Source organism: Oncorhynchus mykiss, chromosome 13 (genome assembly GCF_057628025.1).
Source record: "Oncorhynchus mykiss isolate SJ-2025 chromosome 13, ASM5762802v1, whole genome shotgun sequence".
Classification (NCBI taxonomy): Eukaryota; Metazoa; Chordata; class Actinopteri; order Salmoniformes; family Salmonidae; genus Oncorhynchus; species Oncorhynchus mykiss.
The window spans coordinates 7,996,808-8,021,012 of NC_143034.1; the positions used below are offsets into that span (position 1 = coordinate 7,996,808).

The 24,205-nt window shown below is 44.1% G+C and overlaps 2 protein-coding genes across 5 annotated transcripts in view; both read left to right on the forward strand.

Moving 5' to 3' along the window:
• Positions 1-11,518, forward strand: part of LOC110487307 (uncharacterized) — a 23,475-nt gene extending 11,957 nt beyond the window's left edge. The window contains exons 6-18 of one of the 2 annotated variants that reach the window (XM_036942155.2): positions 2,142-2,460; positions 2,815-2,904; positions 3,016-3,111; positions 3,281-3,410; positions 3,640-3,808; positions 4,104-4,600; positions 6,737-6,955; positions 7,459-7,624; positions 7,877-8,029; positions 8,109-8,282; positions 8,541-8,907; positions 9,362-9,433; positions 9,534-11,518. In XM_036942155.2, the coding sequence (XP_036798050.2) occupies positions 2,142-2,460; positions 2,815-2,904; positions 3,016-3,111; positions 3,281-3,410; positions 3,640-3,808; positions 4,104-4,600; positions 6,737-6,955; positions 7,459-7,624; positions 7,877-8,029; positions 8,109-8,282; positions 8,541-8,907; positions 9,362-9,433; positions 9,534-9,780 (2,699 nt within the window). In that variant the 3' untranslated portion in view covers positions 9,781-11,518. The remainder of the gene's footprint in view (positions 1-2,141; positions 2,461-2,814; positions 2,905-3,015; positions 3,112-3,280; positions 3,411-3,639; positions 3,809-4,103; positions 4,601-6,736; positions 6,956-7,458; positions 7,625-7,876; positions 8,030-8,108; positions 8,283-8,540; positions 8,908-9,361; positions 9,434-9,533) is intronic. The other variant, XM_090194774.1, reaches the window with a different exon arrangement.
• Positions 11,519-12,721: 1,203 nt separating this feature from the next.
• Positions 12,722-24,027, forward strand: LOC110487170 (uncharacterized). 3 transcript variants are annotated; one of them, XM_090194901.1, is made up of 7 exons: positions 12,722-13,119; positions 13,998-14,142; positions 14,508-15,032; positions 15,797-15,886; positions 21,303-21,367; positions 21,596-21,794; positions 22,586-24,027. In XM_090194901.1, the coding sequence occupies exons 1-7, from the start codon at positions 13,111-13,113 to the stop codon at positions 23,125-23,127; spliced, it is 1,575 nt and encodes a 524-aa protein (XP_090051027.1). In that variant the 5' UTR covers positions 12,722-13,110; the 3' UTR covers positions 23,128-24,027. The 3 variants fall into 3 exon arrangements, with proteins under 3 accessions (XP_090051027.1, XP_090051029.1, XP_090051028.1); XM_090194903.1 differs by having other exon boundaries at positions 12,767-13,119; positions 13,719-14,142; XM_090194902.1 differs by having other exon boundaries at positions 12,767-13,119; positions 14,058-14,142.
• Positions 24,028-24,205: the final 178 nt, after the last annotated feature.

Consider the following 24,205-nt stretch of genomic DNA (forward strand, 5'->3'; position numbering starts at 1 on the left):
GCTATTTTGTTAGTTTTTTTGCGTTGTTCGTAACTTGTTTTGCACATAATGTTGCTTCCACCATCTCTTATGACCGAAAAGAGCTTCTGGACATCAGAACTGGGATTATTAATCTCAAATTGGACAAGGAGTTCTTCTTCAATGAGTCAGACGCGATGGATATACTGCAGACACTCGACCAGGACCCGATCCCCGTGATTTACTGGAGAAGGAAACAGAGATTTTGAGGCAAAAGATCAGGGTGCCTAGCGAGGATCAGGCGACGAGTGGCTAATTTGCCCTTGCCTTCTGTTCTGCTAGCTGACGTTCAATCGCTGGGAAATGAAATGGGACGAACTGAAAGCACGTATATCCTACCAACGGCACATTAAAAACTGTAATATCTTATGTTTCACCGAGTCGTGGCTGAACGACGACGCTAAGAACATACAGCTGGTGGGTTATACACTCTATCGGCAAGACAACAGTAGCCTCTGGTAAAACCCGGGGCGGAGGCCTATGCATTTATGTAAACAACAGCTGGTGGGTTATACACTCTCGGCAAGACAACAGTAGCCTCTGGTAAAACCCGGGGCGGAGGCCTTTGTATTTATGTAAACAACAGCTGGTGCAGTGAGTGAATATAAACTCCTGGTTTTACTCCGTTCTACTTTAGGATTACATTTAATATGTTTTTAAACAACTCAGATACCATTTTAAAAAATGATTGCACATTATTACAGTTCATCCAGAGGACCTGGATGAAGGAGGATCGATATTCCTCATCAACCTGGATAAAGCCTCTGTTTCTCTATGTTACCAGCTAGGCTATGTCAATACTACCACTTTTCTCTACGTTACCAGCTATGTCAATGCTACCACTTTTCTCTACGTTACCAGCTAGGATATGTCAAGGATACCACTTTTCTCTATGTTACCAGCTATGTCAATACTACCATTTTTCTCTACGTTACCAGCTATGTCAATGCTACCACTTTTCTCTACGTTACCAGCTAGGCTATGTCAATGCTACCACTTTTCTCTATGTTACCAGCTAGGCTATGTCAATGCTACCACTTTTCTCTATGTTACCAGCTAGGCTATATCAATACTACCACTTTTCTCTACGTTACCATCTAGGCTATGTCAATGCTACCACTTTTCTCTATGTTACCAGCTAGGCTATGTCAATGCTACCACTTTTCTCTATGTTACCAGCTAGGCTATGTCAATACTACCACTTTTCTCTACGTTACCAGCTAGGCTATGTCAATGCTACCACTTTTCTCTACGTTACCAGCTATGTCAATACTACCACTTTTCTCTATGTTACCAGCTAGGCTATGTCAATACTACCACTTTTCTCTAAGTTACCAGCTAGGCTATGTCAATGCTACCACTTTTCTCTACGTTACCAGCTATGTCAATACTACCACTTTTCTCTACGTTACCAGCTAGGCTATGTCTATGCGCTAGCTCTAGATGTAAAGAAACTAGGCAGGTCTCTAAGTTACGTAACGATAGCAGAACTAACGATTCACAACGATTGCACTGACGTTATGTGTCAGGTTTTCAATATGAAAACATTAGCTGGGCGCAAAACACTTACTCTGCTGTTATCTGTCTTCTTCTTCGCTGGTTTAGGATGTCTTCTCCAGATGATCTTCAGGATTACAGTCTCCAGGCTGTTTAACTAGGAACGCACACATTTTCCCCGCATTCGAGGGGGCGGGGCAGGGGGAAGTAGAGATCAGGAAATCAACCTCACTCCTCCCTGAAGCTCGTTGTAGTTTTTTTTTAAAACGTGATTACCCCCAAATATGCCACTGATGGTCAAATCCGGATACAAAAAAATAATACCTAGCTTTTGATCTACAGGGCTACAGGTTCATAACGTGATCTGGACAACAATGTTGAGGTCAAAAAATGGCCATAGAGTTCCTTTTTTAATTTTAAGTCCAAAAATGGATGTAGCAACTGTAGATTCTAGCTTTTTTTAAATGACTCATTACCCTTTGACCTTTTATTAAATGACTCAATTACCCTTTGACCTTTTTTAAATGACTCATTACCCTTTGACCTTCAGCTCTCATGTTAAGTTAGTTAGTTAGTTAGTTATGGTTTAGTATATTTAACCCAAACTATTGTCCTCATCCACACAGGAGACAGTTCTAACAACCACCACTCTGAGACTACTGAGGAGAGTCTCCCTGCAGCCGTAGAGCATAAACAACAACATAAACAGCATCACAGCTGTCACAGAAGAGTCCACTCCTGCCTTGTGTGTGGAAAGGAGTTTCCCATTGCATACAAGCTACAAGTCCATATGAGAATCCACACTGGAGAGAAGCCTTACTCCTGCTCTGTGTGTGGGAAGAGCTTCGCCCAGAAGGGGAGCCTGACGCTCCACCAGATCGTCCACACCGGAGAGAAACCTTACTCCTGCCCCGACTGTGGGAACACCTTCTCCCAGATGATCAGGTGTGTTGTTGTTATCAGTGTAGACCAGTGTCGTATTAATTAGTGCACACCTAGATTCTAGTGCACACCATAGCAAAACGTTTTTGCAAAGGAAAACGAAAACAAGCCCTTCATATTGAACAACTACAGGTCATCCCTTCTCTGTTAAGGCCGTGTGCTTCCTTTTGGTTCCTAGTGAACACGATCCTCGTCCGTCCTTTTTAAGTATATATATATATATATATATATATATATATATTTAGGTTGGCACATGCCATTTGCTCATGGAGTTCATTGGTTTGTTTTGACTGGCTGCTCTGTGGGTGTAATAAAACTTAAACTACCTAGAACTAACATATCTTTATAACTGATCAGCCTGAAGAGACACCAACTGCTGCACACGGGAGAGAGACCGTACAGCTGCTCCGAGTGTGGGAGAAGCTACACCCAGCAGAGAAACCTGAGGTGTAAACCTATGCTTTTTATTTATCAAATATACGGTTTACAGGGTCATTTCAAGTAGTCAGAAGTTTTTTTGTTGTTGTTTTTTTTAAATCTACTTTTATCTTATCTTAGGGCCCACCAGCTGAAGCACACCGCAGAGAGACTTCACCGCTGCTCTGTGTGTGGGAAGAGCTTCTTCACACCCTCAGGACTCAGGGATCACCAGAGGTTAGTATGAATCGATGATTTCACTATTATTTTTGTCATCTCTTTTATTTGATGTTCCTTTATTAATATATTTTATTGCCTTCTGTTGTTGTTTTTTTAATCTCCTATATTTCATTGTTACGTGTTGTGATTTTAAATACACTTTTAAATAAAGTTTGATTTGATTTAGGTCTCACACAGGAGAGAAACCATTCCCTTGCTCTGTGTGTGGGAAGAGCTTCTCACGGCCTGGTCCCCTGAGAGAACACCAGCAGACTCACACAGGAGATGGTGGACAGGTGGAGCGAGACCGCGACAAGGTGGGAGACAATTATAGCCACGTCGCAAATCGCAATAGCCTGGGCCTTGGGAATAGGGTTCCATTTTAAATTATGACTGACAGTGTTTCAAGTGTTTCAAGAGGAGACGTCAATATTCCCGTCATCTGGTGGAACCTTCATAGGTAGTTAGGGCCAAGAGCTTTGTTATTCCTATCTTGTTTAAAAATATATATATATATATATATATTGAATTAAATTTCCATTCTAGGACCCTGGTGACCGATCGAGACCCAAACCCAAAGAGTCCCTGGGTGAAACTCTGGGACTGAAAATTATAGTTGAAGAACTGGAGAAAGAAGAGGAGTCGAGAGAAGATGAGGAAGTTGGTGGTTTGATCAATTCCGACGGAGAGGAAGTTGGTCACGTTTCTCTTTCTAGTAAGAGGCAGAATGATGACGATTTTGATTGAACTCTTCATTGTTGAAGGATGCATCCCAAAAATGGCACCCAATTTCCTACATAGCACTACTTTTGACCAGAGCCTTATAGGGAATAGGGTACTATTTGGGACACAGCCTCTGTGTTAGTTAGTCGGTCAGCTAGTGTTAGCATAACGGCTAAGTATTTGTTTAACCTGCTCTACACTTTTTGCCCATAGGGCTCTATGTAGGGAATAGGATTTCATTTGGGGACGCAGATCCATTGTTTTAACATCTCCACTTTTCCACACAGGAAAAAGCCCTGTCCCAGTCTTTGTTAGCGGTGAGATTCCCTCTACATCAACAGAACCTGAACAACACCAACAAATCCAGGAGAAACGATACAGAACCAAGAAGCATCACCTCTGCTCGGTGTGTGGAAAGGAGTTCCCTAAACCATCGAAGCTAGTTGCACATCTCCGCACACACAGTGGAGAGAAACCCTTCCGCTGCTCCGTGTGCGGTAGAGGTTTCTCCACAGGGGGTATCACCCTACAGAGACACCTTCTGACGCACACAGGGGAGAAACCTTACCACTGCTCTGTCTGTGGGAAGAGGTTCATCCAGCGAGGGAATCTGTTAAAACACCAGAAGGTACACACTGGAGAGAAACCTTACTCCTGCTCCGTGTGTGGACGGAGTTTCCCTCGATTTGAGCGTCTGAAGGACCACCAGCGGACACATACAGGAGAGAAACCTCAATCTTGCGATGTCTGTGGGATGAGGTTCTCCTACGCATCCTCCCTCAAGGTCCTTTAGCCATTATTACCACACTTCCCTATATTGTTTTTTATCACTTAAATGTAATTTGTCACATACTGTGTAGACAATATACATAATGAGTAACGATACCTTTATTTAACTAGGCAAGTCAGTTAAGAACAAATTCTTATTTTCAATGACGGCCTAGGAACAGTGATGTAACTGCCTTGTTCAGGGGCAGAACGACAGATTTGTACCTTGTCAGCTCGGGAATTCGAACTTGCAACCTTTCGGTTACTAGTCCAATGCTCTAACCACTAAGCTACCCTGCCGCCCCAGTGTAGACATGAGGTAGACATGAGGTAGACATGAGGTAGACATGAGGTAGATATGTACATATAACTAGGAATAAAGTGACTGATAATAAAGAGTAACAAACTAATAATTAGTCTGATGGCTTGGGGGGGTAGAGGCTATTCAGCAGTCTGATGGCTTGGGGGGGGTAGAGGCTGTTCAGCAGTCTGATGGCTTGGGGGGGTAGAGGCTGTTCAGCAGTCTTATGGCTTGGGGGGGGGTAGAGGCTGTTCAGCAGTCTTATGGCTTGGGGGGGGGGGGGGGGTAGAAGCTGTTCAGCAGTCTGATGGCTTGGGGGGATAGAGGCTTAGTGTCCTGCTCCTAGGAAGCAAAGCTCTGGCCTTTAGCTCAGTGCGGATGTTGCCTGTAATCCATGGCTTCTGGTTGGGATATGTACGTACCGTCACTGTGGGGACGATGTCGTCGATGCACTTATTAATGAAGCTGGTGGCTGATGTGGTAAACTCCTCAATCCTGGAACATATTCCAGTCTGTGCTGAAGAGAAACAGTCCATCAGATGATTCCCTGGAACATGTTCCAGTCTGTGCTGAAGAGAAACAGTCCATCAGATGATTCCCGGGAACATGTTCCAGTCTGTGCTGAAGAGAAACAGTCCATCAGATGATTCCCTGGAACATGTCCCAGTCTGTGCTGAAGAGAAACAGTCGTGTAGCTTATCATCCGCTTCATCGGACCACTTTCGTATTGAGCGAGTCACTGGTACTTCCTGTTTGACTTTTTGCTTGTAAGCAGGAATCAGGAGGATAAGAGTTATGGTCAGATTTGCCAAATGGAGGGCAACGGAGATATTTGTATGTTTCTGTGTGTGGAGGAAAGGTGATGGTAGAAAGGAGGTAAAACAGATTTCAGTTTCCCTGCATTTTAAAATCACCGGACACTAGGAGCGCCTCCTCTGGATGAGCATTTTCGTTTTCTTGTTTATGGCCCTATATTGGTAAATAGTGTGGTCTACAGCTTATCATGAGGTATTCTAACTCGGGTGAGCAGAACCTTAATTCTAGAGATCGAGTAAACCAGCTGTTGTTAAGAGACACACACCTCCCCCGTTGCGCTTACCTGACGCTGCCGTTCTGTCCTGTCGATGCATAGAAAAACCAGCTAGATGTATACAATCCATATCTTTGTTCAGCCACGACTCCAAGAAGCATAGGATATTCCAGTTCTTCAGGTCCCGTTGATATGGCAGTCTGGAAACGGAGCTCATCCAGTTTATTCTCCAGTGATTGCACGTTCGCCAATAGAACGGAGGGTAGAGGCGGATTATGTCAACCGACGTAGTTCATTAGTTATCTCCACATTCCCCCCTTTTCCCCTACATTCTTTCTATCCCTTTAATGATGTAAGGTGAGTTGTGACCCAGCTCTTTAATTAAATTCTGACTTGACAGGTGTCACGAGAATTTCTATCCCAATGTTCGAACTGAACTATTTTATGTCTCTGTCTAATTCCTGAAGGTTGTAAAGCTCCAGTTCAAAGAAATAGACAAGAGTCTCAGCCTGCAATAGATCAATACTTTATTCAGAGAGCGCTCTGTCTTCAAAATGAGAACACAGGCCTCTTTCCAGTTATTAGTTTCACCGTTATTACAAGTCGACAGTTCAGTTGTCCTTGAATGTCTCAACTATACCCAGCTCATATTGCGAAATAGTAACACAATGGCCTAGTCTTAAAAAGTCTAGTCACACATATTATTGGATTATGACTATAACACATTTTGACTCTAACACATTTCATACAATTATATGGTTTCAGGGTGGAATACTTTAGTCATTATCTTAAATTAAACATTCAAATTCTTCTATCAACAGGTCCATCGCAGGATGCACACCGGGGAGAGACCTTACCAGTGCTCTGTCTGTGGGGAGAGCTTCAACTCAACAGCAAACCTGAGGAAACACAGACAGTCCCACACTGGAGATAAAGGGTCTGCTAACATGAAGAGGGGTCGGCTCCTGAGGTCATCCCACACTGGAGAGGGGTCTGCTGCTGTTGCTGGAGGATTTCAGACTGCTGGAGGTGATGCTCTGGTAAATCATCAGACTACCTGTGGACTATTCAAAACAGATGGGGGAATATGACATCACTAACAGGATTAATTGATTGATTTTTGGCTACAATATTTGTACAGTTTAAAAGTACAAATAAATGCCAGGGGATAAAAGCATTTTATAAACTGGGTGGTTCGAGCCCTGAATGCTGATTGGCTGACAGCCGTGGTATATCTGACATTAGAAACTGGGTGGTTCGAGCCCTGAATGCTGATTGGCTGACAGCAGTGGTATATCAGACCGTATACCACGGGTATGACAAAACATTACATTTTTGGACTCTAATTACGTTGATAACCAGTTTATAAAAGCAATAAGGCACCTTGGAGGTTTGTGGTATATGGCCAATATACCGCGGCTATGCCCCATCGTGCCTTATTGCTTAAAAATACACGTATTTCATCAGAGTAGGATGGAATACATTTTTTAAAAACCAAACAGTCTCTTAACTCAACGTACTGTCTGACTCCTCTGCCATTTAGGGAACCGTGGTCAAATATAAAAGCTCTTTGGGTCCTGACCCAGGCCACGGTGAAGGCTGCAGTCAAACATCTACCATATATATCGAGAGTAAAGAAGAAGAGGAGGAGGAGGAAGTTGGTGGTTTGATAAATTCCGAAGGAGAAGAAGTTAATTGGGATTACCTCAGTAAGTAAAATATTATTGTTGATGTATTGGCTGAGTCCTTCATAGTGAACTAGACGGTTGTTGATGTATTGGCTGAGTCCTTCATAGTGAACTAGACGGTTGTTGATGTATTGGCTGAATCCTACATAGTGAACTAGACGGTTGTTGATGTACAGGCTGAATAATACATAGTGAACTAGATGGTTGTTGATATATTGGCTGAATCCTACATAGTGAACTAGACGGTTGTTGATGTATTGGCTGAATCATCAGGTCCTGGATCTTCAGCATTGCAGGGCCTGAAGTCCGTTTCTGAAAAGTTTGAGAACCAAGTTGAAGATGATGATGATGATGTGGAAGAAGAGGAAATTGGTGGTCTGATCAATTCAGATGGAGAAGAAATTGGTTGGGATCGTCATCGTGTCAGTAAGTGATAGAATGTTGACAGTTAGAATTTTGACGCTTCACTCGTTATCTAACCCCCCATACTGTTTCATCAACACAGGACAGAGTGTCAGCCGTCCTTCTGACATCGAGGAGAGTCCCTCCGCATCAGGAGAACCTGAACAACACCAGGAGGATCAGAACAACACCAAGTCCAGGTCTCACCACTGCTTTAGATGTGGGAAAGACTTTGCCAACATCTCTAACCTACGGCGACACCAGAAGAGACACTCAGGTTGTTGTCTCCACTGAGTGCCTGTTAAAATGATGAGTTCTAATATGGAATTCCACATGACGTTCTTTGATTCCTTTTCAGTGATATGTTGTTGTGACCCATTTTAAAAATCACTTTGAATGTGTGTTCCAAATGGCACCCGATTCCCTTCGCAGTGTGCTACTTTTGACCAGAGCTCTATGGGGCCCTAGTGCACCACCAAGGGAATAGGGTGCCAATTCGGACACAACCCTAAATACTGTAAATCTGACTCGACAGGAGAGAGTTCCCAACACAGATCTGACAGCGAAGCCAGGAAGTCCCACTGCTGCCCAGAATGTGGAAGAGACTGTAAGAAGCTATCAGCTCTACAAAAACACATGAAGATCCACACAGGAGAGAAGCCGTACCCTTGCTCCGTGTGTGGGAAACAGTTCCGTGAAAGAACAGCCCTCCGCGACCACCAGAAAGTGCACACGAGAGAAAAACCTTACCCTTGCCCCGACTGTGGGAAGAGGTTCGCTCACTCAGGAGCTATGAAGAGACACCTGCTGACGCACACCGGAGAAAAACCTTACTCCTGCTCTGTGTGTGGGAGGAGCTACACCCAGATAGGGCGACTGAGAGAACACGAGCGAACACACAGGTCGGTTCTATGTTAAGTTTAGATGTTCTGCTGTTTAATCTTTGCTGGCTCCTTTTTAGTCTGCCTATCTTGTAGTATTAGTCACACACATATTTGGGGGCTAAATAGGTTTTAGCCCTTTTTTAAAAAGCATTTATACCGCTGTTGCTGATGCACATCAGATCTGGGCCACAAAACTTCTCAGAGTAGAAGTGCTGATCTAAGACCTGTCCATATAATCTTATTCATTATGATCTAAAAAGGCTAAACTGATCCTAGATCAGTACTCCTACTCTGAGAGGTGTTGTGAATTACGGGCCCAGATCAGAATTTGACTGCCTCTGTAAACGTAACCTTTGGGATTTCTGTGTGTAATAAAAAGTGGTCTACACATAAAATGCATCTATTATTATTGTTATTATTATTATTACTATTATTATTGTTATTGTTATTAATGTTGTTATTATTATTATAGCGATGAGAAACACGACTGTTCCGTCTGTTGGAGGAGCTTCGCCAAAGCTAAGGCCCTCGTCGCTCACTTCAGGTAAAGCACTTTGGGACAACAACTGACGTTAAAAGGGCTTTTATTAAATAAATTAGTGATACGCTGATTCATTCATGAATTGATGTTTTGATTGATTCAGGACCCACACTGGAGAGAGACCCTACAGCTGTGAGGAGTGTGGGAAGAGCTACGTACGAACCCAGAACCTCCGAGCCCATCAGAGGAAAAGTCACAGCAGCTCACTACCAAACCCTGGGACTGGGACCGGGGAAACCCTGGCTGCAGGGGTGAAGAGTGAAGAGGATTCTATTAGTATCAGTGATGAAGAAGAGAAGGAGTTGATGCTAGCAGGGTGGAGGAGAACGAGGACTAGCCAACCACATTAGGATAGATTCCTCTTTGTGCTGACCATCTCTAGACACCGAATGAATAGAACGGACCAGAGCGAGGACTAGCCAACCACATTAGGATAGATTCCTCTTTGTGCTGACCATCTCTAGACACCGAATGAATAGAAATGGACCAGAGCGAGGACTAGCCAACCACATAGGATTTTCTGCATCCAAAATGGTACCCTATTCCCTAAATACCAGGTCCTGGTCAAAACTAGTGCACTATATATAGGGAATAGGGTGTCATTTGGGATGCAGATAGAGTCTGTGGTGATGATCTGTAGACAAAGAACCAATAGAATGGACTGTAGTTCTAAATTCCACCAGCGGAGGGCGAGCAAAGTCGGACGAAAATTATTAGTGTTGAGAAATTGAGTTTTATCTAAAAACATACACTACATGACTAAAAGTATGTGGACACCTGCTCATCTAACGTCTCATTCCAAAATCATTGGCATTAATATGGAGTCGGTCCCGACTTTGCTGCTATAACAGCCTCCACCTCTTCTGGGAAGGCTTTCCACTAGATGTTGGAACATTGCTGCGGGGACTTGCTTCCGTTCAGCCACAAGTGCATTAGTGAGGTCGGGAGATTAGGCCTGGCTCGCAGTCTGCGTTCCAATTCATCCCAAAGGTGTTTAATGGGGTTGAGGTCAGGGCTCTGTGCAGGCCAGTCATGTTCTTCCACACTGATCTGAACAAACCATTTCTGTATGGACCTCACTTTGTGCACGGGGGTACCTGTGTCATGCTGAAACAGGAAAAGGCCTTCCCCAAACTGTTGCCACAAAGTTGGAAGCACAGAATCGTCAAGAATGTCATTGTATGCTGTAGCGCTGAGATTGGTAGCAAACTTTACACCACTCTGCCCGACGTTTGGTATTGAGCATGGTGATCTTAGGCTTGTGTGCGGCTGCTCGGCCATGGAAACCCATTTCGTGAAGCTCCCGACTAACATTTATTGTGCTGATGTTGCTTCCAGAGGTGATTTGGAACTCGGTAGTGAGTGTTGCAACCGAGGACAGGCAAAAAAAAAATCACACTTCAGCACTCTGCGGTCCTGTTCTGTGAGCTTGTGTGGCCTACCACTTTGTGGCTGAGCCGTCTTTGCACCAAGAAGTTTCCACTCTACAATAACAGCACGTACAGTTGGTTGAAATGTGGCATCCAATGACGATGCCACATTGAAAGTCACTGAGCTCATCAGTAAGGCCATTTTACTAGTTTGTCTATGGAGATTGCATGGCTGTGTGCTCGATTTTAAACGGATGTGACTTAAATAGCCAGATCCACTAATTTGAAGGGGTGTCCACATACTTTTGTATATATAGTGTATAGAAGGGTTGTCTTTTATTTTTTTTAACTGCATTGTTGGTTAGGGGCTCGTAAATAAGCAGTTCCCTGTAAAGTTGTATTCAGCGCATGGGACTAATCAAATTTGATTGTCACGAAAAGGATGCGCGCAAGTTAATGGGGCAGAAGGCCATGTGTTGTTATGATTCTGAACGTCATATAGCAAAGCAACAATGACAAGGAGCTGCCATAGTTCCATCTTGTTCTCTCACGTCTTGTTTTGACTGATGTCTCATCTACGCTAATATGGCTCAAATTCACTAGCTAGCTAACCAACAGCGATGTATTTGAGCGATTTGAACAAGTGCTCGTTGTGCAAATGTATTGGTTTTCAAAAAACATTTGAAGAATAAAAATATAGTTTACATATTGTCAACAATATAAGCCTGTTTTTTTCCTCAAAGTTGCGCCCTCATTATTAACGTAAACTCACCCCATTCCTTACAAATGTGCGCAACCGCAACATTCAAACGAGGCTACAAAGAAAACTAATGGGACTGTGTTGACGTCAAAATCGGGGGCGTGAACTAGGTTTCTGTTCAAGCGTTGATCGACATGGTAATGGCTCTATGGTATTGGAGAAATGTTGAAAAAACGGACCCTCGGTTACATCTAGACGTGTCATGTCGTAACGTACAGCACGCATAAAGCAACTATTTATGTCTTACAATCTCTCTCCACCAGGTGTAGCATACTCTCGTCCTTTAAAAACAAGAAATGGACAGTGACGGGGGTAAGGGGGGGGGAATACCTAGTCATTTTTTTTGCGTCATCCTTCAGAAGCCGCTGTTTATTTCTAAGATCACTTTAGCACCGCCCTAAAAACACTTTTCAAAATCGACACAAACCTTTAAATTGGTATGTAATGAAACATTATATAAACTCTTTATAGTGTTTTATTTACATTTTAGAGTCAATAAGTTGGACAGATCGAATGAAAAGAATCAATTTTCCCACACGACAGCTGTCCTCACCATCACGCATTAGTTTCGCTTCCCCACCAGCCATTTTTAAAAAGACCAGACGGGGCTCATTGCCTGCTTGAATTATGCAGAAACAGGCAGCGTTTAGGTCATGCAATTGATTCTGTTGGAAAGGGGAGAAATTGTGCTTTACAATGGTATTGACATTACAGTTGATCTGGAAGTATTACGTTTTGGGGGCGCTAAAATAAGGGCAATTGTACGGACCAAGTCGATGTACGAGTTTACGTTAGTTGCTTAACAACCAACCCATCCACTGACCACGAACATTCCGTTAAATTTGGAGAACCTGACTGAAGAGATTATGCAATTATTCTGTTATTTTTGTTTACATCTCAATCATTCAAATATGTTAAATTCCTTCACATTTGATCATATTTGTATTTGTTCTGGTGGTGCCAATAATTAACCCGGTGCGTCGTAGCCAACACATGCAATACCACTCACTGACGTCTATGCACAATCCATGTCACGATTGAATAAATACACATTAAAAACCTGCTCCTTTCCCAAAATTAACGAATCAATGATATTTTAATTAATGTCACTAGGGTCTATGGCAGTTTACCAGGCAGTTGCCCCTCTCCCTCCTGTTTACTGCCTTTCCCCTCCAACACGTGGCGGTAGAGCGCCAGGAGCTGCTCACTGACCGAAGAAGAATAACCCGGAAGTAGGTGGATGCAGGCGCTAGTTAGCTAGCTACTTCACTTCAAAATACGACTGATAAAAAATATGTCCATATGCCATTTCTGATACGGTTGTGATTAGCATAGACATTATGTAAAAAAAAACATTGTAACTCTAACGAGCTAGACGCGAGGAGGCACAAAACAACTTTTGGTAATTTAGCTTGTTTAGCTAACAAGTTAGCTGTCAAATAGTTTCCACGACAACTGTTCCGACCCCCCGTTCTGAGGTGACAGTTTGTTTCGGTGGAAATTTCTCCAAACCACAAAAGTCTACAGAAGAACTGTTGGGTCGATTCACAATGGATGAGGTGAGAAAGCGCACATCTAGTAACAAACGTTCGCTAGGTAGCTAGCTGGTTTGTTGTCATACCAAATGTTAGTGGCTAGTTATTGTGGAATAAAAAGCAAGCGGTCAGTCGATCCCTGTGTTATTGCTCCATCTAATGATCGTTATATTCCACTACAGTAGGTCATGGTAGTAAATGCAATCTTTAGCGGTCTGTCAGATTCATAATATAGGCCGCAGATTTATCCCTGACTAAAGACCACGTGACCTGGCCAGGAACACTCTGGGCCTTGTTTCCGGATCAGATCGTATTGGCCTGGTCCAAGTGGCACCCGATTCCCTATATAGTGCACTGCTTTTGACCAGGGCCCATAGGACTGAAGTATTGTACTATATAGCCATTTATGAAGGATACATTGTCAGGGTAAAACTCATGGTCGTAGTAGTATAATATAATACATTGTAGTTAACGTCAGACATCCCTCTGTTCCATCATTGTATCTGTGGCAGATCGCCTAGCAGTTACAAGCATTGGGACAGTCACTAGTTTGAATTGAATTTATTTAATTTTTATTTAACTAGGCAAGTCAGTTAAGAACTAATTCTTATTTAGAATGACAGCCTACACCGGCCAAACCCAGACGACGCTGGGACAATTGTACACCGCCCTGTGGTACTCTCAATCACAGCTGGTTGTGATACAGCCTGGATTCGAACCAGGGTGTCTGTAGTGCCTTAGACCGCTGCGCCACTCGGGAGCCACTTTGAATCCCCTAGTCGACTTGGTGAATCTGTTGATGTGCCCTCGAGCAAGGCACTTAACCCTAATTGCTCCTGTAAATCGCTCTGGATTTGAGTGTCTGTTAAATGACTAAAATGTAATGTAAACATTTATTTTAGGACGGTGATGGCAGATCCAGCCTGTCTAACTCCTGTCCCACTCGACCTAAACCCACACAGTCACCAGTTCCTGTCAGGAACCACAGGAACCAGAGAACACTGCAGGGCCCCAAGCTGCTAGAAGTTGACTGGGATTCTCTTTTTAGTAAGTTGGAATAGTTCGGAATGTTTTTGAATTTGATTTTTTTTTTTTTGGGGATAGAATAGAAAATGACTTATCGTTGAATGATTTACGTTCATCTGACTCAGTGATTTTCAATCCTGGTCCTGGGGACCCAAAGGAGTGCACATTTGAGTTTTTGCCCTACCACTCACACACTTTCAACTCATCAACAACCCTTGATTTGAATCAGGTGTTTTAGTGCTAGGGCAAAAAAAACAAAAATGTGCAACCATTTGGGTCCCTGGGACCAAGATTGAGAAACGCTGATCTAACCCAGATGTGTTGAATTCGTGTATTTCCACCAATAAAACTAATGTTATAACGCATTAGTACTATCATTCACACAGGAGAGAGACAACCTCCACCAGGAGCAGCTAAACAACACCAGGAGAATCTGCAGAAACCCAAGACATTTCACGCCTGTCCAGTGTGTGGAAGACACTGCCAAAAGTTATCCATCCTGCAGATCCACATGAGAATCCACACGGGAGAGAAGCCGTACCCCTGCCCCGACTGTGGCAAGAAGTTCGCTCACCTGGGAGCCATGAGACGACACCACCTCACACACACGGGAGAGAAGCCTTACTCCTGCTCTGTGTGTGGGAAGAGTTTCACCCAATCAGGACATCTGAAAGAGCACCAACAGTCTCACTCCGGAGAGAAGCACCACTGTCTGATCTGTCTGAAACAGTATATCAGAGCAGAAGATCTGAAGATCCACCACAGAGTTCACACGGGAGAAAGGCCCTACCGCTGTGCAGAGTGTGGCAAGAGCTACATCAGGTCAAAGAATCTCCGGGCTCACAAGCTGACTCACCAGAGGACAGGGGGTGGTGGTAAAAGTGACAGGGAGATGGCAGCTACTATCCAGGGTGAGTTGGGAGATCATTTATTAATAATAAACAATGCATAAAGGATTGAGAATGCTCCATTGAGAATGCTTGTTAGTCCAGCACTAGGCCCAGTGAGAATGCTTGTTAGTCCAGCACTAGGCCCATTGAGAATGCTTGTTAGTCCAGCACTAGGCCCATTGAGAATGCTTGTTAGTCCAGCACTAGGCCCATTGAGAATGCTTGTTAGTCCGGCACTAGGCCCATTGAGAATGCTTGTTAGTCCGGCACTAGGCCCATTGAGAATGCTTGTTAGTCCAGCACTAGGCCCATTGAGAAGGCTTGTTAGTCCAGCACTAGGCCCATTGAGAATGCTTGTTAGTCCAGCACTAGGCCCATTGAGAATGCTTGTTAGTCTGGCACTAGGCCCATTGAGAATGCTTGTTAGTCCAGCACTAGGCCCAGTGAGAATGCTTGTTAGTCCGGCACTAGGCCCATTGAGAATGCTTGTTAGTCCAGCACTAGGCCCATTGAGAATGCTTGTTAGTCCAGCACTAGGCCCATTGAGAATGCTTGTTAGTCCAGCACTAGGCCCATTGAGAATGCTTGTTAGTCCAGCACTAGGCCCATTGAGAATGCTTGTTAGTCCGGCACTAGGCACATTCTGTGTCTGGGCAACTGTCCCAGGAGGTTTTCCTGACCTGATGATCATGATTAGTTCTACATTTAGACTAAAGATGCCTGTACATCAATAGCTGTGTCATAAATTAACAAAGATATGCTTTGTCGTTCTCTCTGCCTGCCAGTGAAAGTGAAGGAGGAAGAAGAAGAGGAAGAGGTTGGTGGTTTCATCAATGCTGAAGGAGAGGAAGTTGGCTGGAGTTTCCCTGATCTCAGTAAGTAGAGACAGAATGGTGACACAATCAGTTTTATTGGTTGTGTGTTCCAATTGACACCCCATTGCCTTTATAGTGCACTTATTTTGACCAAAGCCCTGTGGGGAATAGGGTGCCATTTTGGACACGACCTAGATCACTTGTTGGCTTATTTAACTCACAAATTATCTCCACAGGAGAGTCCGTAATACCAACCTATCTCTACAGGAGAGAGTCCTGTCCATGGCTCTGGTAGTCTTATTATAACCAAAAATACCAACCAGTGAGAGTTAACATTATGTTTTCGAATGACATCCCCAGGAGGTAAAAATATATAGTGAAAACAATAGTGGTCCTAAAATGAAACCTTGAGGAACACCGAAATTTACATTTGATTTGTCAGAGGACAAACCATTCACAGAGACAAACTGATATCTTTCCAACAGATAAGATCTAAACCAGGCCAGAACTTGTCCGTGTGTATCCCAATTTGGGTTTCCAATCTCTCCAAAAGAATGTGGTGATCGATGGTATCAAAAGCAGCGCTAAGATCTAGGAGCAGTCTCAGTGCTATGATGGGGTCTAAAACCAGACTGAAGCGTTTCATATACATTATTTGTGTTCAGGAAGGCAGTTCAACAATTTTGAGAGGAATGGGAGATTCGATATAGGCCGATTTAGTTTTTTATATTTTCTGGGTCAAGGTTTGGCATTTTCAGGAGAGGCTTTATTACTGCCACTTTTAGTAGGTTTGGTCCATATCCGGTGGAGCCGTTTATTATGTTCAACATAGGAGGGCCAAGCACAGGAAGCAGCTCTTTCAGTAGTTTAGTTGGAATAGAGTTTAGTAGGCAACTGGAAGGTTTAGAGACCCTAACCTTTTTCGGGAATATTTACGAGAGATACAGGATTAAATCAACTCTAGTGTCTCCCTTGATCCGAGGTCCTGACAGTTCTGTTCAGACTCAGGACAACTGAGTTTTAGAGAAATACGCAGATTCAAAGAGGAGTCTGTAATTTGCTTTCTAATGATCATGATCTTTTCGTCAAAGAAGTTCCTGAAATGATCACTGCTGAAGTGAAGGCCATCCTGTCTGGGTGAATGCTGCTTTTTAGTTAGCTTTACAACAGTATCAAACATACACTTTGGATTGTCTTTATTCTCCTCAATCAGGTTGGAAAAGTAGACTGATCGAGCAGCCAATCGAGGGCTCTTCAATACTGCACGCTACTGTCTTTCCAAGCTAGTCGGAAGACTTCCAGTTTGGTGTGGCGCCATTTCCTTTCTAATTTTCTGGAAGCTTGCTTCAGGGCTTGGTTATTTTCTGTATACCAGGGAGTTAATTTCTTGTGACAAATGTTTTTTGTTTTTAGAGGCCTTCTAGGGTATTATGCAAAGTTAAATGTAGATACCTGGTTAGGTTTTTTTTGTACTCTGACGTCCTTGGGTAGGTGGAGGGAGTCTGGAAGGGCATCTAGGAATCTTTGGGTTGTCCGAGAATTGAGAGCACAGCTTTTGATGATCCTTGGTTGGGATCCGAGCAGATTATTTGTTGCGATTGCAAACGTAATAAAATGGTGGTCCGATAGTCCAGGATTATGTTCCACAATATTTATTCCACGGGACGAAACTAGATCCAGAGTATGACTGTGTCAATGCCTAGTTCCAGAGACATGCTGGACATGATGTCGATGATGGCTCCGAAAGCCTTTTGGATTGGGTCTGTGGACTTCTCCATGTGAATATTGAAGTCACCAAAAATGTGAATATTATCTGCCATGACTACAAGGTCCGATAGGAACTCAGTGAGGAACGCTGGATACGGCCCAGGAGGCCTGTAAACAGTAGCTATAAAAGTGCTTGGGTAGGCTGCATAGATTTCATGGCTGCATAGATTTCATGACTACAAGCTCCGATAGGAACTCAGTGAGGAACGCTGGATACGGCCCAGGAGGCCTGTAAACAGTAGCTATAAAAAGGGCTTGGGTAGGCTGCATAGATTTCATGACTACAAGCTCAAAAGAAGAAACTGCTTTAAAAAAAAAAAATCAATTTAAATTTGCTGTCAAATGTTAGCAACACCTCCACCTTTGCGGGATGCGCGGGGGATATGGTCACTAGGGTAACCTGAAGAAAGGGCCTCATTTAACTCAGTAAATTCATCAGGCTTAAGCCATGTTTCAGTCATGCCAGTGTAACAGATGTGAAACGGCTAGCTAGTTAGCGGTGGTGCGCGCTAAATAGCGTTTCAATCGGTGACGTCACTTTCTCTGAGACCTTGAAGTAGTGGTTTCCCTTTGCTCTGCAAGGGCCGCGGCTTTTGTGGAGCGATGGGTAACGATGCTTCGTGGGTGACTGTTGTTGAGGGTCCCTGGTTCGAGCCCGGGTATGGGCGAGGGGACGGACTAAAGTTATACTGTTACACCAATCACATCAAGATTATTATCAGTGATTAGTTCATTGACTATAACTGCCTTGGAAGTGAGGGATCTAACATTAAGTCCTGTTTTGAGTTGTGACGTATTATCACAATCTCTTTCAATAATGACAGGAATGGAGGAGGTCTTTATCCTAGTGAGATTGTTAAGGAGAACACCGCCATGTTTAGTTTTGCCCAACCTAGATCGAGGCACAGACACGGTCTCAATGGGGATAGCTGACCTGACTACACTGACTCTGCTAGTGGCAGACTCCACTAAGCTGGCAGGCTGGCTGACAGCCTGCTGCCTGGCCTGCACCCTATCTCATTGTGGAGCTAGAGGAGTTAGAGCCCTGTTTATGTTGGTAGATAAGATGAGAGCACCCCTCCAGCTAGGATGGAGTCCGTCACTCCTCAGCAGTCCAGGCTTGTTCCTGTTTGTGGGTGAGTCCCAGAAAGAGGGCCAATTATCTACAAATTCTATCTTTTGGGAAGGGCAGAAAACAGTTTTCAACCAGCAATTGAGATGTGAGACTGCTGTAGCGCTCATCACTCCCCCTAACTGGGAGGGGGCCAGAGACAATTACTCGATGCCGACACATCTTTCTAGCTGATTTACACGCTGAAGCTATGATGCGCTTGGTGACCTCTGACTGTTTCATCCTAACATCGTTGGTGCCGACGTGGATAACAACATCCCTATCCTCTCTACACTCACCAGTTTTGGCCTTAGCCAGCACCATCTTCAGATTAGCCTTAACGTCGGTAGCCCTGCCCCCTGGTAAACAGTGTATGATTGCTGGATGGTTCGTTTTAAGTCTAATACTGCGGGTAATGGAGTCGCCAATGACTAGGGTTTTCAATTTGTCAGAGCTAATGGTGGGAGGAAGCTTTGGTGTCCCCGATCCCGTAACGGGAGGAGGGACCAGAGAAGGCTCGGCCTCTGACTCCGACCGGTTGCTTAATGGGGAGAACCGGTTGAATGGGCGTCACCGGTTGAGCATTCCTACAGCATTTCCTTCCAGAAGCCATGGGAAAATTGTCCGGCTGCGGGGACTGTGAGAGGGGATTTATACTCCTATCTGTACTTACTGATGGCACAGACGCTGTTTCATCCTTTCCTACACTGAAATTACCCTTACCTAACGATGGCATCTGAAGATGGGCTTGCAGCACAGCTATCCTCACCATAAGGCGATCGTTGTCCTGTATATTATGAGTACAGCGACTGCAATTAGAAGGCATCATGTTAATGTTACTACTGACCTTCGGGCTGGTGGAGGTCCTGTAGAACCACGTCCAGAGAAAGCATCATGTTAATGTTACTACTGAGCTTCGGCTGGTGGAGGTCCTGTAGAATCACGTCCAGAGAAAGCATCATGTTAATGTTACTACTGAGCTTCGGCTGGTGGAGGTCCTGTAGAACCACGTCCAGAGAAAGCATCATGTTAATGTTACTACTGAGCTTCGGCTGGTGGAGGTCCTGTAGAACCACGTCCAGAGAAAGCATCATGTTAATGTTACTACTGAGCTTCGGCTGGTGGAGGTCCTGTAGAACCACGTCCAGAGAAAGCATCATGTTAATGTTACTACTGAGCTTCGGCTGGTGGAGGTCCTGTAGAACCACGTCCAGAGAAAGCATCATGTTAATGTTACTACTGAGCTTCGGCTGGTGGAGGTCCTGTAGAACCACGTCCAGAGAAAGCATCATGTTAATGTTACTACTGAGCTTCGGCTGGTGGAGGTCCTGTAGAACCACGTCCAGAGAAAGCATCATGTTAATGTTACTACTGAGCTTCGGCTGGTGGAGGTCCTGTAGAACCACGTCCAGAGAAAGCGTCCGGATGAAAAAAAAAAAATAGTGAGGACAAAACTAAGACGTCGGTAAATTTGTTAAATGCAAAGTTTTGATTAAATGGTTAATACAAGTAAAACAACAACAGTTTTAGCAGGAAGCCGAGAAGCAACAAAATGGTTATAACCCATAATACCAACCTCTCTCTACAGGAGTCCTGGTAGTCTCATTATAACCCATAATACCAACCTATCTCTACAGGAGTCCTGGTAGTCTCATTATAACCCATAATACCAACCTCTCTCTACAGGGGTCCTGGTAGTCTCATTATAACCCATAATACCAACCTATCTCTACAGGAGTCCTGGTAGTCTCATTATAACCCATAATACCAACCTCTCTCTACAGGAGAGAGTCCTGTCCGTGGCTCTGGTAGTCTCATTATAACCCATAATACCAACCTATCTCTACAGGAGAGAGTCCTGGTAGTCTCATTATAACCCATAATACCAACCTCTCTCTACAGGAGAGAGTCCTGTCCATGGCTCTGGTAGTCTCATTATAACCCATAATACCAACCTCTCTCTACAGGAGAGAGTCCTGTCCATGGCTCTGATAGTCTCATTATAACCCATAATACCAACCTCTCTCTACAGGAGAGAGTCCTGTCCATGGCTCTGATAGTCTCATTATAACCCATAATACCAACCTCTCTCTACAGGAAAGAGTCCTGTCCATGGCTCTGATAGTCTCATTATAACCCATAATACCAACCTCTCTCTACAGGAGAGTCCTGGTAGTCTCATTATAACCCATAATACCAACCTATCTCTACAGGAGACAGTCCTGTCCATGGCTCTGGTAGTCTCATTATAACCCATAATACCAACCTCTCTCTACAGGAGAGAGTCCTGTCCATGGCTCTGGTAGTCTCATTATAACCCATAATACCAACCTATCTCTACAGGAGTCCTAGTAGTCTCATTATAACCCATAATACCAACCTATCTCTACAGGAGTCCTGGTAGTCTCATTATAACCCATAATACCAACCTATCTCTACAGGAGAGTCCTGGTAGTCTCATTATAACCCATAATACCAACCTATCTCTACAGGAGAGAGTCCTGGTAGTCTCATTATAACCCATAATACCAACCTATCTCTACAGGAGAGAGTCCTGGTAGTCTCATTATAACCCATAATACCAACCTCTCTCTACAGGTGAGAGTCCTGTCCATGACTCTGGTAGTGAAGGAGGAAGTCCCCCTACATCACACATCAACAAGGTGGGAGACAATAATGACCAACATTTTCTAAGATTAAATGTATTTATTTTAAAGGCCACACATGGAACCTCATGTAAAGCTGTCAGGCCTTGAACCTCATGTAAAGCTTTCAGGTCTTGAACCTAATGTAAAGCTGTCAGGCCTTGAACCTAATGTAAAGCTTTCTTGTATTGTGTTTATAAATAGAGTTCTGACATGGTTAATGATGATGTTGTGTTTTCATTGTAGGATCCCGGTGACCAATCCAGCCCCAAAGCTATAGAGTCCCAGGGTCCCGATCCAAGACATGAGGAGCACATCACTCAGACACCTGGGATGAACATTCATATTGTAGAAGAGGAGAAGGAGGAAGTGAAAGAGGAGGAGGAAGTTGGTGGTTTCATCAATTCTGAAGGAGAAGAATTTGACTGGGGCTCTGTTCAACATAGTAAGTGGAGGTAGAACTCTGTTCTTTAGTTGACTGGGGTTCTGTTCAACATAGTAAATGGAGGCAGAACTCTGACTGTTCTTTAGTTGACTGGGATTCTGTTCAACATAGTAAGTGGAGGCAGAACTCTGTTCTTTAGTTGACTGGGGTTCTGTTCAACATAGTAAGTGGAGGCAGAACTCTGTTCTTTAGTTGACTGGGGTTCTGTTCAACATAGTAAGTGGAGGCAGAACACTGACTGTTCTTTAGTTGACTGGGGTTCTGTTCAACATAGTAAGTGGAGGCAGAACTCTGTTCTTTAGTTGACTGGAGTTCTGTTCAACATAGTAAGTGGAGGCAGAACACTGTTCTTTAGTTGACTGGGGTTCTGTTCAACATAGTAAATGGAGGCAGAACACTGTTCTTTAGTTGACTGGGGTTCTGTTCAACATAGTAAGTGGAGGCAGAACTCTGTTCTTTAGTTGACTGGGGTTCTGTTCAACATAGTAAGTGGAGGCAGAACACTGTTCTTTAGTTGACTGGGGTTCTGTTCAACATAGTAAGTGGAGGTAGAACACTGTTCTTTAGTTGACTGGGGTTCTGTTCAACATAGTAAATGGAGGCAGAACTCTGTTCTTTAGTTGACTGGGGGTCTGTTAACCCCGTCTCTTATGAAGTGCACTACTTGTTGACCAGGGTCCTGGACAAAGTGGATGCCCTTGATAGAGGATAAGGTACCATTTGGGATACGGACTGTGAATGAATGTCGACTTGCTCGCCATAATACCTAACCCACTCTGTTATTCACACAGGAGAGAGCCCTAGCTGTGGCTTAGACAGCAAAGTGAGTCCCGCCACATCAGAACCTCCTGAACCCCAGGAGAGTCACAAAACTAAGACGTCTCACTGCTGCTCAGTGTGTGGCAGAGAGTGCTACAAGCTCTCGGTACTACAGATCCACATGAGAATCCACACGGGAGAGAAGCCGTACCCCTGCCCCGACTGTGGCAAGAAGTTCGCTCACCTGGGAGCCATGAGACGACACCTCCTCACACACACGGGAGAGAAGCCCTACTCTTGCCCTGTGTGCGGGAAGAGTTTCACCCAATCAGGACATCTGAGGGAGCACCAGCAGTCTCACAGTGGAGAGAAGCCTCACCTGTGTCTGGTCTGTGGGAGAGGGTTCTCTAGAGCGTCAGACCTCCGGATCCACCACAGAGTTCACACAGGGGAGAGGCCGTACAGCTGTGACTACTGTGGGAAGAGATACGGCCGCTGTCAGAAGCTACGGGCTCACCAACGGACACACCACAGAGCCAGGACGCACGCTGATACTGGAGAGGAGACGGAGTGAATGACCACGAGGCTTTGAACATAAGACGTGATAAGCTTAGTGTTCCTATAGGGGATGTTAGCCGGCTGGACAACAACAATGATACACGTTGATCGTCATCAGACAGGAGAACAATACACTCCATTGGAATAGACATGGTTCTAGAATCCACCTAAATGATGCAGGACACGGGCTGCTGGGGAGGGGACAGACGCTGGGTGAAGTTCCCCTGTCTCCCCTGTCTGAATCCTAACCTTAACCATTAATGGGGGAGATGCAAAAGTGACCAGCGTCTAGGGGTAACTTCACCCTACTCCGTCTGGGGGGTAAGAATGGGGAGGCTTTATCAGTAAGTGTTGACAGTAGAACTAATGGGTGTTTTGTTAGTAGGGTGGACAAACACAACTATTAACCTAATTATGAAGAACGATAGACTCGGTTAGAACAATTACAATGGACGTGGCTCTACATTCCACTTGAAGAAAAGCACCCAGTTCTGATGGAGAGATGAAATAATCAGCGCTGTCCAGTTTGTTACTGAACTTGAACCAGAGAAAGTGATCCCCAAAAAGATGGCCGCTAGACGGTGTTCTAAATTGGAATCGTGGAACAACGCTTGTTCTCTGTCCACCACATCCTGTGTGAAGAACCCAGTTGAAATGATTGTTTAAAAAAAAAAGAATGTTGATGTAATAATTGTGTTCTATATTGGATAACATCCCAAATAATGTGCAGTCGCAGGACATTTGGATCACAGAGAGAGAGAGAGAGAGCTGTGGCTCCGTCCATGCTGTCATTCAGTTCATTACGTCGCTATAGGATCGTAAACAAAGGTGTGTCATGGTGATTTTAATAAATAGGTTACAAAAACCTACCTAACTTTTTAAATCTATTTAAAAAAAATAAAAACAAGTTTCTGTTTTCGGGTACCATTTTTATTCCAACTCTTTTCACACTACTGAGCCAAGCTGATGGATATGAAGAATAAGGGTTTTATTTGCTATGCTTGAAGACGGCCCTGGTAAACATGGGGCTTTTACATGGCAATGTAACAGGGCCATACTGAAGTGTTTACTATGATTACAGCAGGGGAACTGTC

Excerpts from the sequence above, each read along its gene's own strand:
- LOC110487170 (XM_090194901.1), top strand. Across the intron at positions 15,887-21,302 it reads CTGGAGTTTCCCTGATCTCA|GTGAGAGTCCTGTCCATGAC; the intron begins GTAAGTAGAGAC and ends CTCTCTCTACAG. Across the intron at positions 21,795-22,585 it reads CTGGGGCTCTGTTCAACATA|GAGAGAGCCCTAGCTGTGGC; the intron begins GTAAGTGGAGGT and ends TTATTCACACAG.